Source organism: Protopterus annectens, chromosome 4.part0, assembly GCF_019279795.1.
Source record: "Protopterus annectens isolate FY-2018-M chromosome 4.part0, PAN1.0, whole genome shotgun sequence".
Lineage (NCBI taxonomy): Eukaryota > Metazoa > Chordata > Ceratodontiformes > Protopteridae > Protopterus > Protopterus annectens.
Window position 1 is genome coordinate 1,875,540,891 of NC_056733.1, and position 17,737 is coordinate 1,875,558,627.

At 39.2% G+C, this 17,737-nt stretch overlaps 1 protein-coding gene across 3 annotated transcripts in view; it reads right to left on the reverse strand.

Annotated features, from left to right (window-relative positions):
- Positions 1-17,737, reverse strand: part of GEMIN5 (gem nuclear organelle associated protein 5) — a 1,677,795-nt gene that overhangs the window by 143,287 nt on the left and 1,516,771 nt on the right. For 2 of the 3 annotated variants that reach the window (XM_044069544.1, XM_044069546.1), the window contains one exon: positions 15,868-15,958. In XM_044069544.1, the coding sequence (XP_043925479.1) occupies positions 15,868-15,958 (91 nt within the window). The remainder of the gene's footprint in view (positions 1-15,867; positions 15,959-17,737) is intronic. The other variant, XM_044069545.1, reaches the window with a different exon arrangement.

Genomic DNA, 17,737 nt, shown 5'->3' on the forward strand with positions numbered 1-17,737 from the left:
TGGGAATTCCTTTATAATTGAAAACAAGGGCCAATGGGGAGCGAGGGTGTAGTGCTTTTAATTTTTAGTGCTGACTTATAATTGCTTTAGTGAGCAAGTGCCAGGTAACAAGTGCAATGTGTTACAGGTAACTTAAATGCAAAAACGACAAACAGTAACTTTCTTTCAAGCGAAGCAAGGAAATAAGTACAGTAAGCAAGGCAGATATCACTAGGGATCCACAGAAGCGCTGAGAAGCCGCGTTTTAGGTGTAATTAGCATTCCAGGGAAATAACAAGCATACAAACAAAGCTAGATTCAGCAGGCCTGGATCTAGTCTATGCTACAGCAAACAAGGTGTACCAATTTCAGTAAGATACAGTTCAAATATTCAGGCACTATAAACCTCTAACCAGAAATTCCCAGCTCAGAAGGGCAGAGTCCAGCCTCTCCTCCCACAAGAGTGCAGACCACGAACCTTCTTAATGTAAAATAACTGGCTTGAAGCCCACGTGCTTAAACCAGAGCTAATACACTTTAAGAATAACAGACACTGAGCTCTCAATCAGCAGTTCCCAACTTAGAAGGACGAAAGCTACCTGTCCTGCCACCACAGTGCATGCCCCAAACCTTCCTAATGTAGAACAACTGGTCTGAAGCCCAAGTGCTTAATCCAAAAGACTTAGAATGATAGCTACACTTTAACCAAGTTACTGCCAAGCAGTAATAAATACAGCTGAATACTTTAAATAATGCCTGGATTAGTGCTCAAGTTATACAAACAAAGCTAGATTCAGCAGGCCTGGATCTAGTCTATGCTACAGCAAACAAGGTGTACCAATTTCAGTAAGAAGAAATTCAGATATGCATGCACTATAAGCCTTCAACCAGAAATTCCCAGCTCAGAAGGGCAGAGTCCAGCCTCTCCTCCCACAAGAGTGCAGACCACGAAACCCTCTTAATGTAAAATAACTGGCCTGAAAGCCCAAGTGCTTAAACCAGAATTAATATACTTTTAGAATAACAGACACTGAGCCCTCAATCAGCAGTTCCCAACTTAGAGGGATGTAAGCTACCTGTTCTGCCACTACAGTGCAGACCACAAACCCTCTCAATGTAAAACAACTGGTCTGAAGCCCAAGTGTTTAAACTAAAAGGCTTAGAATGAGTTACACCAAGCAGCAATAAATACAATTGAGAACATTTAAGATGACGCAAAAGCAAAATAAAGTAGGAAGAAACACAAGTACAGTAAAAGCAGAAGATTTTTTTTTTTTTTTTTTAGAAAAGTAGCAAATGCAGTAGTAAATACAATTCTCATGCAGTCCAAGCTGGCACACTTGAATATGTAGCAATGTTAGTCCACACACAGTTTGAAAAAATGTAATTAAATTAAAAAGGACTAAAAGCAAGTGCAGAAAGGGTTTATTAGGTAGAATGCAGTAAAGAGATGTCCTGGGGGAGTGTCTTAGATTAAATCTACAGTGGGGCGGGCACTGCAAAAGTCACCCAATTTAAACTACGACCAAGAACAGGGAGGGGGGGTGGGGGAGCAGTTTCAACACAGATGTAAGGAATGTGCAAATTATAAAAAAATATATATATACTGTTTTCTATAGATTTGCAGAGCAGTAAGACACAGATATCAAGCAGACAATTTAGCTCTATAATGCAGAATAACACAGAAAATATACTCAGCTCTATAACTTGAAGATAGTTCTGTAAGGCTGTCTCTCAAACTAAGGTTCCAGTTTGAATACAGGTTGTTAATTAAAAGGAGACACAGCACTAGCTAAATTATATCAGCTGAAAGACAAGGCAGGAAATGAGGGGGGTGGGGGAGCAGTTTCAACACAGATGTAAGGAATGTGCAAATTATAAAAAAATATATATACTGTTTTCTATAGATTTCCAGAGCAGTAAGACAGATATCAAGCAGACAATTTAGCTCTATAATACAGAATAACACAGAAAATATACTCAAGCTCTATAACTTGAAGATAGTTCTGTAAGGCTGTCTCAAACTAAGGTTCCAGTTTGAATACAGGTTGTTAATTAAAAGGAGACACAGCACTCCTTTTAATTAACGAGATTAATTAATGAGAGAAGTCTCATCTATGTTATGATGCAAGGCTGAGAACTTTAGATTAAGTGTTCTTAACATTACCAATGTTTCTGTGGTGGAGAAGGTCTAGTGAGACAGAGTCCTTTCTAGCTCTGAAGATAGGACAGAAAGCACTATGCAGCAGTTTGTATGAGATGGAAAACAATGAGAGGAATTTAGTCTATATGTGTAACTAAGGCAGCCAAGTCTTTGTTTCTCCTGGTTAGAAAATGTTGAGGTCTTTCAAGCTGTGTTGTGTGTTTGGACAGACACATACCAAATACTGCATTACATTCAAACACTTGCCTAATTAGGGAAGAATATTGGGGGCCTATGACTCCTCTGAATCTCAAATATATTACTTTGTTAATTAACTGGGCAATGTAAAATAATTCCGCAATCTGTTGGATACTCGATCACAAGACAGTTTGTCATGGATGAATACACCCACATATTTAATGACAGTAACAATGTTAAGCAGAGTTACATTTATTTAATAATTAATGTGGAAGGTTTATTTTTCATTTGCAACTACATTTTTCTCTTATGTTTAAGAATACGGTCAAAACACCAAGTGCTGGATCTATCCAGACTCTCTTGGAGAATATAACAGTACCCATGGTACCCAGTTTGTAGTCATCTGTAAGCCTGTTCAACCAAAAGCTTTGCACATCTGCCAGCACATCAAAGTTGATTCTGGAGAGGAGGGTCCTGTATAGAACCCTGAAGTATTCCATTAATGACTAATTTCCTAGATGTGACGGTATCACCAATTCCCACCCGGTGATTGAGTCAAGAGCCAATTTCAAAATTCATCAAGTAATAGAGGTTAATATTTAAGTTAATAAGCTCAAAGACACCAAGAACATAGCAACAATGATAACAGAGTATGTAACATAGTAACACTGGAAATAATAGTGCAACAGAGAATTTGTAGTTACATTCAGAGTAACAAAAATTAAACAATGACAATAATAAATATTTAGAGGCATCTAGTTTGGCAGATGTAGCGATTATAATGAGTATTTACAGAGAGTTATGTGCAGTTAACATAGTGCTTATCACAGTGGTCCTAAAAAATTAGGTTAGAAGGGTTAGTAGTGAGGTAAATACGTAGAGTGGAGGAGATGACTGAGCTATCCAAGGGAGCTGCAGGAACAGAACCAGAAATTGGCAAGGTGGGTTTTCAGGAGTTTTTTTAAATTGCACTGTTGAGGAGAGTTGGTCACTAATGACTTTGGTAGACTGTTCCATAGTCTGGAGGTGTAGTTGGAGAAAAGGGATTCACCGGCTGAGTTTTTAGCTTTAGTGACTTGCAGTAGTAGTTTATTGTTAGAGCAAAGAGATCTTGAAGCGGAGTAGGGTTGTATGATGTCTTTGAGGGGTGAGGTGTCTTCTGGGTGATGGAGTGTTTTATGTACTAGAATAAGTTGATTAAAGTGTAGGAGTTGAGGGAGTTCAAGCCATTCGAGCTGTTTGAGGGATAAACAGTGATGTGACTTGTAAGATGCACTGGTGGAAAATTTGGAAATTTTATTACAACAAGCTTCGAGTTTGGCAAGGTCTGTTTTTCGGAGGTTGGTTAAGATTGGGGATGCATATAAGAGTGTTGATAGGAGGTGTGTTCTGGCAATTGTGACTTTTGTAGTATTTGTTATGAATTGTTTATTTCTATCAGAAGGCCTAGTTTCTTGCAAACTTTTTTGATGGTATGGGCTATAGGGAGATCAAATTTCAGGTTGTCAACTGTAACCCCTAGCAGTTTGGTTTGGGTAGTTGGAGTCATTACTGTTTTATTTTTGGAGAAGATGTGGAAGGTTGTGGTGGGTGAGGTCTTCTTAGTTGGGCAAAAAAGCAGAAGTTTGGTTTTACTGGGATTTAGTATAAGCTGTGAGTTGGTTAACCATGTTTCTACAGATAAGAAGGAATCTTGGGTGATGGTTTGAAGGATCATTGAGGGAAGAGGCTGAGCAGATCAAAGTGGAGTAGTCAGTGTATTGATCACAGTGGCATGGAGTGCAGCAGAGTGAAGCTGATTGGTAAAGCGAGAGAATAAAAGTGGTCCAAGGATGGAGCCTTGTGGGACCCCTAAGGTGACTGGGAGGAGGGGTGAGAGGGATTGTTGCCAACAGAGAGTTTGATGATGGCCTAAGTAGCTTTGAAACTAAGTAATAGTTGGGTTCTTGATGTTATGGAAGGAAAGAACACTGATGAGTTTGCTGTGGTTGACCATGTCAAAGGTCTTTGACAGGTCAAGGAATATGGCTGACACAAAATGGGAATGGTTTCTGTGCTGGTTAACCTTGTTTGTAAAGGACAGCAGGGGTGCTGTTGTGCTATGTGAGGGACAAAAACCATGCTGGGTATGGGATAGGAGATTGTTTGAGAGGAGATATTTCATGAGTTAGGTGTGAATGACTCTTTCAAGTTTTTTTGATAGGGGTGAAAGAATGGCAATAGGGCGGTAGTTAGTTCACAAGAGCTACCTCCTTTGTGCAGTAGTAGAATGTGAGAAACCTTCCAGAGCGTAGGGACATATGCTTCTGTTATTGCTCTGTTTAATCGTATGGCTATCGCTTCTGCTGCAATTTGTAGATATTCTGCAGGGAGATTATCAGCAGCTAAGGTAGTTGGTTTTAATTTTTTCAGTAGTTTTTTGATGAAATGAATGGGGACTGGATTTAAGTGAAATTGGTTGGTGGAGTTTTGTAGGTGTATAGTGTTAGCTCTAATACTCAAATATAGCTGAAAAAGGCACTGTGGTTATCTTCTGAAAAAGTTAACTACATTCCATTCATATTTAGTCGACTATTACCTAATGGTAAATATGAAAACTCTGCAGACGTGCATATAAACCTCCTACTGACTGGGGGTGGAAATCTTTTTTATATGGGCCATATACTTTTTTTCTCTCCTATTCCAAATTTTGCTTATTTTGGAATTCCACCATAGGCTACCTGGTTTGCCTTTGAATTTACCACCATATTTATGGCTAATTGGTACAGCAGTACTAGTATATCAGTTAGAGGATAGTAAAAATCTTGGGTAAATGTGCGGGCTTTGTAGATCATATGAGCAGAGGGAAAGGTGACGAATTTCTTTAGGCCTTCAGACAGGGGCATACCTCTTAGAGCAGGAAATCTGGACAAAACCATAAATAAAAGTGGGACAGAGGCCAAAAATAGGGACAATTTTTAAATATTGCTCTTACAAACTTAGAAAGTTGATAAAACAAGAGGTTTTGCATTTGCATAAATTTTCTGAAGGCATGAAGTCTGAAACACAAATATCTGTCATTATTTTTAACTTTAATTTAAAAAAAATGCTACTGATTTCCCATAAAACCACAGTTTTATGAAAAAGGGCTAAAAATCTAAGGCAAAATCTAGACATTCTGCAAAAATATAAACAGTTGAGAAGTATGGACAGGGGTACAAGGTTGATTTTGAAGCAGTGTCTGATTATAGTTGAACGTATGGATAGGGTGGTACTAATTTTGAGTGAAAAGACAGCTGGATGGACTGAGTTCATCATGAAAAATGCAATATTAGTTGGTCTACAAGGCCAAGTACATTATTCCTTTTGGTGGGAAACTGGGCAATTTGATCCATGTTGTATTAATGAAATGTATGAAGCCATGGTGGTGCAGCGGTAGCGTTGTTGCCTCACAGCAAGAGGTTCTCCTGTTCTATTCTCGGCTGGAGTGCCTTCTGTGTGGCGTCTGCATGTCCTCCCCGTAGTAGAGTGGTGTTCGAAAGACATGCGTGAATGGGCATCCCTTCTTTGAAGGTTGGGCGTCGGGCTGGCAACTCGGCACCATAAAAATCTGCCAATCATTAGCGGACCGGAGTTCCGCTGTGACGACCCCTAACCGGGAAAAGCCGAAAAGACATACATTAATGAAATGTATGAATGCTGGGTATATTTATTGCTGGCTGCGTATGACTCTCAGTTAATGGCCAGGTAACTGAAGTTGTTCAAAATTAGGGTATTGGGATATAAAGACAGAATCCAACCCAAACAGGTACATAACATGGTCCTTAGTTGACAGTGATGTTTTTTTTTTTTTTTTTTTTTTTTTTGAGTTGGTGATTTTGTGCTAATTGACTTTCTTAAATGAAATTAAGATGTTGAATCATTCAAAAACATAATCACAAAGTTTTAAGCATAGTTTAATATCAGTAGACAATCCACAATCAAGGGTAAAGTGCCTCAAATGCAGCAACCAAACGAAATCCAAAAAACAGAGCTTGTTGAGACAACACCACGACTATAAGAAGCTGACCATTTAAGTAAAAAGATGATGAAAAACAGATACAAAAACATTTCCAGTAAGCGCTTTCACATTCAACCTGAATGCTTCATCAGACTGTTAAATAACTCTACGTTAATTACCTTTTAAATATCTTGTCTCTCTCATTTTGAAGCCAATCATGTGCTGTGCTCATGAATAATGAATCAAAATAACATCATGTGGCTATATAATGGTATTACCATGATTCTACTAATCACAATTCATACAGCTACTATCTAAAAGAGCATCTCTTAATTTCATGAATTACTTCAAAAACATAAAAATGTACATATAAGCATATATCATGTACAAAAATGTTATTATGCAAAAACATTAATATATGTATATCTTTTAAAACACTATATAAATACAAATAAGAAAATTACACAGAAAACAACTGCATGTCTCTGAACTATATCGGAGACTGTATAAAACTGAAATCTAAAATGTCTTAATAAAATGCTATACGGATGTGTAAAGTGCTCTATGTTACTACGAAATTTATGCTAAAAAATGTTAAATTATGCTAAAAAAATTATGCTAAAAATATTTTTGCTATAAAATTTAGCTAAACAATTTTTAATAAACCATGTCTATTACATCTATATATCTTCAGATTTCAGTTTTATACAGTCTACTATATAGTTCAGACACATGCATTTGTTTTCTATGTAATTTTCTTATTTGTATTTAGTGTTTTAAAATATATACATATATTCCTATTTTTATTAATATTTTTGCATAATAACATTTTTGTACATGATATATGCTTATGTACATTTTTATGTTTTTGAATTCATGAATTAAGATATGCTCTTTTAGATAGTAGCTGTATGAATTGTGATAGTAGAATCATGTTAACACCATTATATAGCCACATGATGTTATTTTTATTCATTATTCATGAGCACAGCACATGATTGGCTTCACAATGAGACAGACAAGATATTTAAAAGGTAATTAACGTAGAGTTATTTAACAGTCTGATGAAGCATTCAGGTTGAATGTGAAAGCGCTTACTGGAAACGTTTTTGTATCTGTTTCTCATCATCTTTTTACTTAAATAAATGGTCAGCTTCTTACAGTCGTGTTGTCTCAACAAGCTCTGTTTTTTGGATAGTTTAATATTGGCTAAAATATACTACTTTGTGGCCACTAGACAGTCTGAATGAGCTATATTACTGATCTTGCTGGCACTCTGTTGTGCTAAACAAATTATTTTTATATCTTGCCCTTACTGCACATCTACTCCAAACCCAGGTGGAACATGCTGTACTACTTCTGGTATACCACTGCAACAGATATTTTATTTACACTTGGCTAGGAAATATAGGGTGGGACTCCATACCCTTTCTGAAAGCTTTGTTCCAAGTAAGTGAAATTTCAGTTGCCTGCAAAAGTGTACCTAATGCATAAGATAATTTGCCTGACATCATCATACAAGCTATCTGCCTGATAGCTTGTATGATGATGTGAGGTAGTGCCACTATGCCAAAGAGTATAGGGCAATGCATGTGTAACATATGTCAGCACAACTAGCTAGAGTTTTGTAAAGAATTTTATGTCATTTGAGTATCAAACTGATTTGTACAGATGTATATGTTAAAAATGAATCAACAGTGGGTACCAACTGGACAGAAAAGAAATATACATGTGTGTCAGGCTTTATTGTAACTGGTGAAATGTACATACATTAACAGTGGATGCTGGAAGGGAAGGGGTTAAGCTTAGCCCCGTTAACCTTAAGAAAAATAGCTTGAAATGAAATGACTTTAAGGCCATAAAGACTATGCCACAGACCTGAATGCAGCCAAAGACCATGTCTGGGCTGGGATCCTGCTCTTATTGTCTTAGTGGTGAACTAACTGCTACCCAGGGGTGCCAGAGAATGGCTGGTTAATCTCTGCAGGAAGGATGAAAGGATTGGAATTGTTTTGCAGTCTCCAGATGCTGGAATAGGCATTAGAAAAGTTCTAGGTGTGTATTGTGACACGTGTGCCAGATCATGGCTCAAGTTTCTAGTAAGGGGGGGGGGAAGTGGCAACTAGAGTCAGGTGACCAGATGTGATGTCATTCTGTAGCCAGCACTAAAATTGTATTTAGATACTAGTGAGAGATGACAGATGATGACTCTCAGTCAGTTAGGGAAATATAGCGAGACTAGTTAAATATTGTTTTTCTGCATCTGTCTGAATCTTTCTGTCTGTGTTGTTTTTATATTTCCTGTGAATTGACACTCTGGTGTTTACTGTAAATAGACACTCAGTATGCTCATGTTTTGTTATTGTTTGTTATTAAATATATCTAAACCTTTAATTGTGGCTGGTCTTTTAGAAGATATTTTAACCCCTGAATGTACTTGCACTTATTTGGTGGCGCTATGGCACCATGATCCTGAAAGTCTTGCCGATTGGTTAACACTACCATTTGTATATTAATTTTACTAAGAGTAATTGGGTAGCCTGGTAAGAGCCTTAAAGAAGCTGGCTGGTGGCAGTGAATCTAGCTTATAGTCTGGGTGTAGGTGGCTTAATGGGCAAATCTGTGCCAACCTTTCCCAAGGCTGTGTGTGTGTAAGAGACAATCAAATCTCAAAGACTGTGTGTCAGCTAGTTGGAACAGGATCACAGAGCACTGATTTCTGCAGAGAGAAAGGTGAAGTTTTATTTGGGGCTTGGAGAGTAAAACGGAAAACCCAGCCCCCAGGACTGGAGTGTGCTCCCTTTGTGCTCTTAAGAGAAATTGTGTTTGGTGCAGAGAGCTTTATCTGAAATACTGTGTGTATAAATTTTTGTCCAAAGTGAACGTTCCCCACTAGTGTCAGTGGTAAGGATTGAGGCCCCTTGATTACTGGCCCAGAGAAAGGATGTCACCGCTTAGTTAAGGTTTCCATCTGTTACCACTTTGGGCATACATGACAGATTAGTACATACATTTACTCCTTCCTTTTGAAGAATCAACAAAATGAGAATCAATGCACAAAGCCTGTTGCTCAGAAATTTGTCTGGCTGATGCGATCAACAATAAAAACAGGGACTTCAATGACAAGAATTTTAACTCTGATGAACAGGCTGGTTCAAGTGTGGGGTAAGGTCAGTTTCTCCAACAAAAAATAAAATATGTTTGAAGGAGGTAGAGGGCTGTGGTGGAGGTGCATTAAGAAATATGCCTCTAAAAAAGACAAAACACCACTAAAACTAAACTAAAAATTAACTAGAAACCACAAAGCCAAATGAATAGAGTCAAACTGAAAAACAAAAACACTCTGGTGCCTTGGCTACAATAGCCTTCAGGGAGTAAAACCATCAGTACACATTCACATTTTATAGCTCAAATACACTTAAAATTAATCAATTATGCAGTTATACAATTAAACAGTCAATCAAATTAAAACCTTCCAATTATATTCAACATTCACACCTATAGGGGATAAAATATTAGTATGCCTCTAAAAAAAAGACTATTGCTCATGTTAAGTGAAGCCGAGGGATTGTTGTAAAAATTTTGGTGGAAATCTGATATGGCGGAAGGATGAACCCAGGTAAAAGAAAAACTTAGTCCAGAGTCAAAAATGTTATACAACTCAGAATGGCAGGAACAGTGGGGCCAGGAGAGAGACCTAAGTACCCGGCAGTAGCCCATAAAGGAAACCTAAACCACATCCCTTTATACATTTTTCTTGTGATGGGTGTTACAAGATGCTGTGTGGATCTGGAGGACTCTACGAGAGTAAGCAGCATCAGTGGATATTTAAGGGAATGTTGCTCTTAACAAGGCTTCCTGCATGGTCTGAAAGGTCTCGAAGCAGAGCTTTTTTTCTCCAGTAGATGAGGCCACAAGGGAGGGAACCAGACTTGAACATGTCCCATGGGTTGAAGGAGGACCACTGGATCATCCTCAATCCTCTTTTAGGAAGATGAGTAATCAACTGGTGCTGGGAAAGCAATTCTGCCCTCTACAAGGTCAAGGTGGGCAGAAACAGTCAATACTCGCACAATGACCATGGAAAAACAGAAGCACTCAAACAGATGCCACCAGAAGTAGGTCAGGATCACCTGTAAACTATCAGGTACTTCTTGTCTATAAGGAAACTATCTTTCACATGGTAGAATAGGTCAGCAGGGCATAAGTTCACATTCAGCATCAATCACTTATGAGGGACTACAACGGCCATGCCTAGAGATGGAGCTGAATGTCACCTCAAGAACTGGGGATTCCATTGTGGATGAAATAAGAGTTTAAATATTTCCATTGGTACAACACCCTGAAACCACACCACTCAGCCACTAGAAGGCAAAAATGGTTAATTCTGGTCATCTGCAATGAGCTATGTGGTCAGAGAACAGGAGGAAAGTGTCATGAATCTCCCCCTTGACAATGGCTAGAGAATGCATTGGTCATAAACCCACATCTTGCCCTGCTGCAAGGATCCAAATGAAAGAATACAATTCTTCCAATAGGCAATAGTGCTCAATTTATGGAAAACTAGAACTAGACATGGGTCCTGTAGAACTAGACATGGGTCCTGTAACTACACTTCTAGAATAGGGGTGCAAAATTGAATAAAGAGGTCTACCAGCACACTGATTTTCATCCATAATGAGAAATGATGTGAGGCTGATGCCACTGGCTATAGCTCATTGCCAGACATGCATTATTTCTTAGACCAAAAGCTACACTCTTGCTTGTCTCCTTGCTTGTTCACATATCACACGCTGGCTTAATTTTTAGACTACATCAGAAGCCCTAGAAGCAGCTTCTACGTCAACACCTTCAGGGCCTATAGGAGTGCATGTAGCTGAAAAATGACTGATGTAAGGCCCCTTTCCATGGGAACCACTTCTTCTGAACCATGGATTAGCTGAGGAGAGCTCCTCACTCCAAAAGCAAGGCAACCTCCATCAGGGACCTACAAAAGGTTTGGCTAAAGGAACAGTAGATTAATTTAAAGATTGGTGTTAACTGCCCATCACTCCAAGGGTGCAGCAACAAGGATATGACACTTGCAAGAGAAGACGTATAGAGCCGATGGTGAGTCTGTGCCATTGACATTCAAAGCCCAACACCTATATCCCTCAGATGAGCAAATGGCATCAAAAATGAAGCCTAAAAAGTGAAGGGTCAGGGTTTAGACCGTTCAGTGCAGCTTTACCATGGCTGTCAATTTCATGACTTGCTGGTCTTCTCTGAGTAATACATTTTAAGGGTTTGCAAAATTTGTTAACTAAGTATTGATACGTTACAGTGCTAATTTCAACTCTGGGCAGCAGCATCTTGGAAATAAGAACAAGTAAGGAGAGCAAGGCATGGTGGCATGTCCCTAATACAAAATAGCGGAGCACTGTCAGTGCTGTCAACTCTGTGGCACAGAGTTTTCGGAAAAGCTTTAGCTGTGACCCAGACGACCTGTAGGTGGAAGCAGCTGAAAAAGGAGGGTGGGGAAAAAGTATCTAATGCTGGCTCACCCATACTGGGGGAGTTGGTCTGGTTTGTTATACTATTGGCATCTACTAAAGACAGAAATACATGCAGCAAATGGGCAAGGAATATGCATTTGGCTCTACCAAGCCAGTTCATATTGTAGCTTTCATAGGGCATGTGCTAGAATATATGCGCCTATATAGAAAGGAACCACAGCAGGACCTTGTGTTTATACACAAAAGTGTGCGATCCAATGTGGGCGGGATTAGGGCCAAAAGAAAACTCTGCTATCTGTATGGATGATGGCTTCATATGATAAACTCCCACCCATGAAAAATTAATGGGTAGGTCAATTCACATGAGGACTGGGTCGGCAGACAAAGGAGAGGACAAAAAAAAAAACACACACACACTTACACACTTTTTTCTATGACATTCAAATTCCTGGTTTTGGAGTTTCATGTTTTGCAAATATGTCTGCTATCAGTTTTAGTACATCCATATAAAACCATTACATTTTAAAATAAGTATGACTGGCACCATGCAACAGACTGATTTCACAGCAGCACAGCTAACCACTGTACATGCCTAAAAACTATGCAAGGCAACAAGACGGAAGTTTTTCTCTTTCAAAAGAGCTTTTCATAAGGACCAGTATCAGCTAATAGGAATTATCAAGGGCTAGGTTCCATTATGGCTGTAGCAAGCACTCTACGACAAGCCTACAAAAAGCATAAGGAATTCTGTGGCTGCCATTAATCCCTTGCTATGCAGGGTTCATTTCTGCAACAGTAAACTGATGCAAAATAACCTGAGATGGTGGCATGCAATTCTTAAAGCTCTCCTTGCTAGTAGAGATTCTGGCCATGTACCCCATAAGTTAAATGGTATACATGCATTCAGTAACCCCTGACAATAGCAGATGGTCTTCTCCCCAAGTTTGTCATCATTTACAGTCCTGGCTCCAAATCTTCTACAGGTCACTCCCAACAGTCACCCTGTTATGATGGGGATCAAAGTTGTTAGCACCATCCCACACTTACAGCAATCAGTGGACTTTTTTTTTCCTTAGCCTGGCAGTCAATGAACCTCCCATGCCACCCCCAATAGCCTGCTGGTGACTGTGGTTCCCAGTTTCCTCTTGAAACATGGCATACTGGTCTCCTGTGCTTGCCTGCCTCCTGTGTCCATGGCTTTCTCCATACCTGCACACTGTTAAAATCTGAAACATTTACACCTCACATATTCTAACACTGAATGAGGCCAACCCCTACTTCCCCACCTAAAATGGTGGAAGTGTACCTCTTCTCAAGATTTTCACCAAGTTAGTGAGCTCTATGGCATACAGGGTGTGACACCGCTCCACCGAACCAGTAATCAAGGAGCCTTAATCCTCACCACTGACACCAGTGGGGGTCATACACTGAAAGGATGACAAGGTACACACAGTATTACCAGATGTATCTCTCTGCATCAAGTGCAATTTCCTTTAAGAGCACATAGAGACCACAGTCAGTCCAGGACTAGTTTCCCTCTTTTTCTCCAGATCCCCAATAAGACTCCCCACTTGCACAGCTACAGAGTTGAGATTTTATCTGAGTGGCCAAGCAAAGACCTCCAGCACCCTCTCTCTGTTCAGCCAGTGCTTTGTGTCTCTGTCCAAGTAGCTGATACACATATACTCTGAGATTTGATTTGTGCGCGCACACACACACACACACACACACACACACACACACACACACACACACACACACACTCCTGGGAAAGGCTGGCACAGGTTTACTAGCTATGCCCCCTTTTGCCCAGACTATAAGGTAGTTATCACTGCCACCAGCCAGCTCCTTATCAGCTACTTTAAGGCCCTTAACAAGGGTGTCCAATCTTACTGTGTAATGTTACTATTAATACAAATGGTAGTTTGACCAAGAGTACGGCTGTTAGGAGTGGCCCACAGTGTCACCAAATAAGTATGCGAGTACTCCCAGAACTTAAATATCTCTAGACAGATTAGCCACAATGAAATGTTTAAATAAATTTAATAATAAAAGAACAAGACAAAACTCTCTCTCTCTCTCTCTCTCTATATATATATATATATATATATATATATATATATATATATATATTTTTTTTTTTTTTTTTACAGTGACATCAGAGTTCAAAATCCCAGGAAATATTTAAAACAACATTGCAGGACAGTCTCAAATAAATGAAGAAAAATATCTAAACTAAGCCTTGCTATATATTCCTGACTATATCTGAGAGAGTTACTATTCCTTAGAAACTTCCTTACAGAGCAAGGCAGATGTGGTGAATGGATCTTCTTTAGTTGCTGTCAGGTCAAAGAGAATACAGAATGTTGTCTCTCTCACAGAGTTCTCAAATTAATATATCAAATATTACTGCTGGGCTAGCTTGCAGAATGACATAACTTCTTGCCATCTGACGTCTAGTCCCCGGGCCCAAAACAACCATTGCTGGCAGCTGATAGCAACTAGCATCTACCTGTAAAATACATAGACAAGGGCTTTTCCTCAGAACTTTGGCAAATACTGGAAGTCATAAAACACTTCCAAGACAATACAGAAAGCCTCTCAGCACAGACTATGTCTCCGGTCTAGCCTATAAAGTAATTTAGTTTCAGCTATTTTTCTAAAATTTACTAGACTGAGGTTAACTTCCTGTATATCCCAGTTTCCACTGTTAAAATACATACATCTAAACAGTTACAATAGTGCATGTACATTTCTGTTCTTCTCCAGTAGGGTACACTGTGGATACATTTCAAGCACTTTGCAAAAACCTTTTCAACATATACTTCTGTACCAGCAGTTATACACATGACATACAGTTCTACACAACTGTAACACAAGCATCTTATATAGATCATTTTAATACTCACAAATGATATATAATTATTTACAAAACTCCAGATAGCTGTGCTGGCAGTTACCTCCCTTTGTCACACAGGGATAAAGCTCTGAGTATACTGCATGTGACCAGAGTTCAATTCATGACTCATGTGCCTGTAGGAGCTGACCATAGTGGATGAGAGTGATCTACCCTTGCCAGTTTATCCATCCTGACAGGAAGGAGGTGTCTTGTGCCTGCCACCTAGCAGGAGCACTACGTATTTCTGCTCTGGAGTACAGCGCCTAGGCAGCCCACACAGCCATGGTGAACCTGAATCTGAGTCAATGTCTCCATGAAGAGCAGCAACAGTGCAGATTGAGGAATTGCCAAGGGGGAGGGGGATACTCCACTTAGGAAGACAGTAGGCCAACCCCAGAAGACTAGCAGGATGGCCCACTCTCTACCACCCGGATGGTTGTCATCAAGGAACAGATGGGCCCAATATAGCTTTCAGAGCAGGAATGAATGGGCCACAGACTCTCAAGTAGCATGAGAATTGCTCATCTCCCACCCCCACAAAATGAATGGGCAAACTGGGTGCCATCAGTGGAGCCAGTCAGCAAGGTCATGAGGGGATTACCACTAAATTAGTCAGAAACCACTCCACACAGTAATGGCTTCTATTCTCGGACATGCAGCAATGGCTACTTATTGCACAACAACAATATGGTAAGCGAGGTGCATAATTATTCCTTTTCAGAATTACTACTCTTTGTCATATTGCACAGTGGCCGATTTGGTGCACTGTGCTGGTCCTCCTCCACTTCACTACAAATACATCTCTTCCACCTGTCCTAGTTCAGCTCTGCTAGCCTGGTCATATAAGGAGTAATCCCTTTATTATGCTGCTGGTCAATCTTACTAAATCATGTAATTTGGAATTTTTTGCACTAGTTTTTTCATTCAAGCCCTGAAAGGATTCAAGGTTTTAAAACAGAGAGCAAGTTAGTGAGCGAGACATATCATTACAAGTTTATGTAATCTCCTAGTCTGATGTAATGGACTGTGGTTTCTTTGTTCAAATATTGAAAGACATCAACTGCCTTGTCAATGTTTACTTGACAGTAGGACATTGATGTGGCAGTAGTTTTCAAGAAAGAGGCAAAGTAAGGTAAAGGAACAGTGCAAAAATGACAATTAAATATTTACAGACCTTGGAATCTTCAGGAATTTCAGCCATTCTTTTATGTAATTCAGAAAGTGCTTCTGTCAAGGATGCCACAGATGGGAAATCACCTGTACTACTGGAGTTAAAGCATAAAAATATTAAATGTCAAAGCAGTGTACTTGCCACAGCATAAATAACCTTCAAAGCAGTGTCATTTTTAAGTGCAAAGTAGTACCTTAAAGTCCTAAATTAAAAATATTAAACAACGTCATAACTGACCAAAGTTTTTTTTTTTTTTATTATTGACATGCTATTAGTGCAGAAAATTTAAAAGTAGAGAAAGTACAGTTGAATAAGTAAACTTACAATAAGAGTAGATGTTCAAATAGGTCTTCTGTTGCAGTAGCCTAAGCAATATGGATGTATTGTGCCAAAGGATGGATGACTAGGTACTTTTAAAAGCTTTAGGGCACCTTCCATGCTCCCTAACCACTGCAGAGCTCAAGGAAAGTGGCATAAAGACAGCAGCTCAGGTACCAAACTCTTAGAGCTTCCTTGCCTCAGGACAAGGGAGGCTAGAGTCCAGCCAAATAATTACGTGCAAGGAGAAGAAAGTAATGACTAGAAACCCATATCCTAGCCAAAAAAAAAAAAAAAAAAAAAACAAAGAAAGGGGAAGGAGGCTAAGTGTTTGTATTGCAAAAGTGATCCATCTATTTAAATATCTACTGTTATGGCAAGTTTAATTACACAACTGTACTACATTTATCTTTAAATCACTGTTGCCTAAGCTACATGGTACGAACACCAGAGCTCAGAATGAAAAGGAGGAGGAAGGATTAGAGTCCAGGAGCCCTTAGAGAAAAAGCCTAGTAAATGCTGCTCTACACCTAGACACACAATCCAGCTTGTAGTGCTTGGTAAGAGTCCACTACTTTCCTAAAAGCCACAGAAGTAGCCAATGCCCTTATAGAGTGGACCTGATCTTAACTAAGTGTCTTGAAATGACATGAACAAAAATCAGCTACAAAGAAATTGTATATTGACACCAATTGTCCTTTTTTTCTTACCTTCATAAACAGTTGATTAGAATTCCTGAAGATTTTTGTTTTGGTCAATGTAATATCCAAGTTGCCTGTGGACAGCCACAATTCATAAAATTATCTCCCCTTTATATTTTTGGTTCTGGAAAGAAAATAGGGAGAACCACCACCTAAGCTCAATTTAAACTCTGAAACTACTTTAGGCATAATGGAAGGATTGGTTCTTAACTCTATCCTACTACAGGGAGGAATCATCATAAGAGATTGTAACTGAGATACCCATTCTTGCAGAAGTCAAAGCAATGAGCAGTGCTGTTTTCCAAGATAATCACTTCAAATCAACCTCATGAGCAAGTTCAAAAGGAGAGTGCAAGTTTCTGGTAGAGTTTTTAGTGGAATCTAGAACAGAAGCTGCTGTTGAAAAATGGATAATTAGTAAGGTATATAAATGATTACATGCTAATTAAAAGAATCAATAGGAGGAGGTTAGAAAAGACTGGGAAGAGAATGGAACAGTGGGAAGACATATTTATGGCTCCCAAGCATGCAACAAAGTCCAGAAGTTTAGCATTTTTTGCTTGGAAGTACTTGCATAGGTATTTTTATACCCCAAGCAGACTTCAAAGAAATTTCCCTCAGGAAGATGGCAAATGTTAGAGGTGTGATGCAGAAGAAAGAGGTAATTAGGAAAGTAGAGTTGTGTAAGATCGTACCATAACAGTAGATGTCCTTTTCACTGTTGCAGTATTCATCACACATGGAATCTTCTGCCAAGGATAGCCCAAGATCTGGTCAGTATACCAAAGCCTTTATATCCTCCCAGCATTGTTTGTCAGGAGTATGCTCCCCGTGCAGGCATAGGGCATATAAGT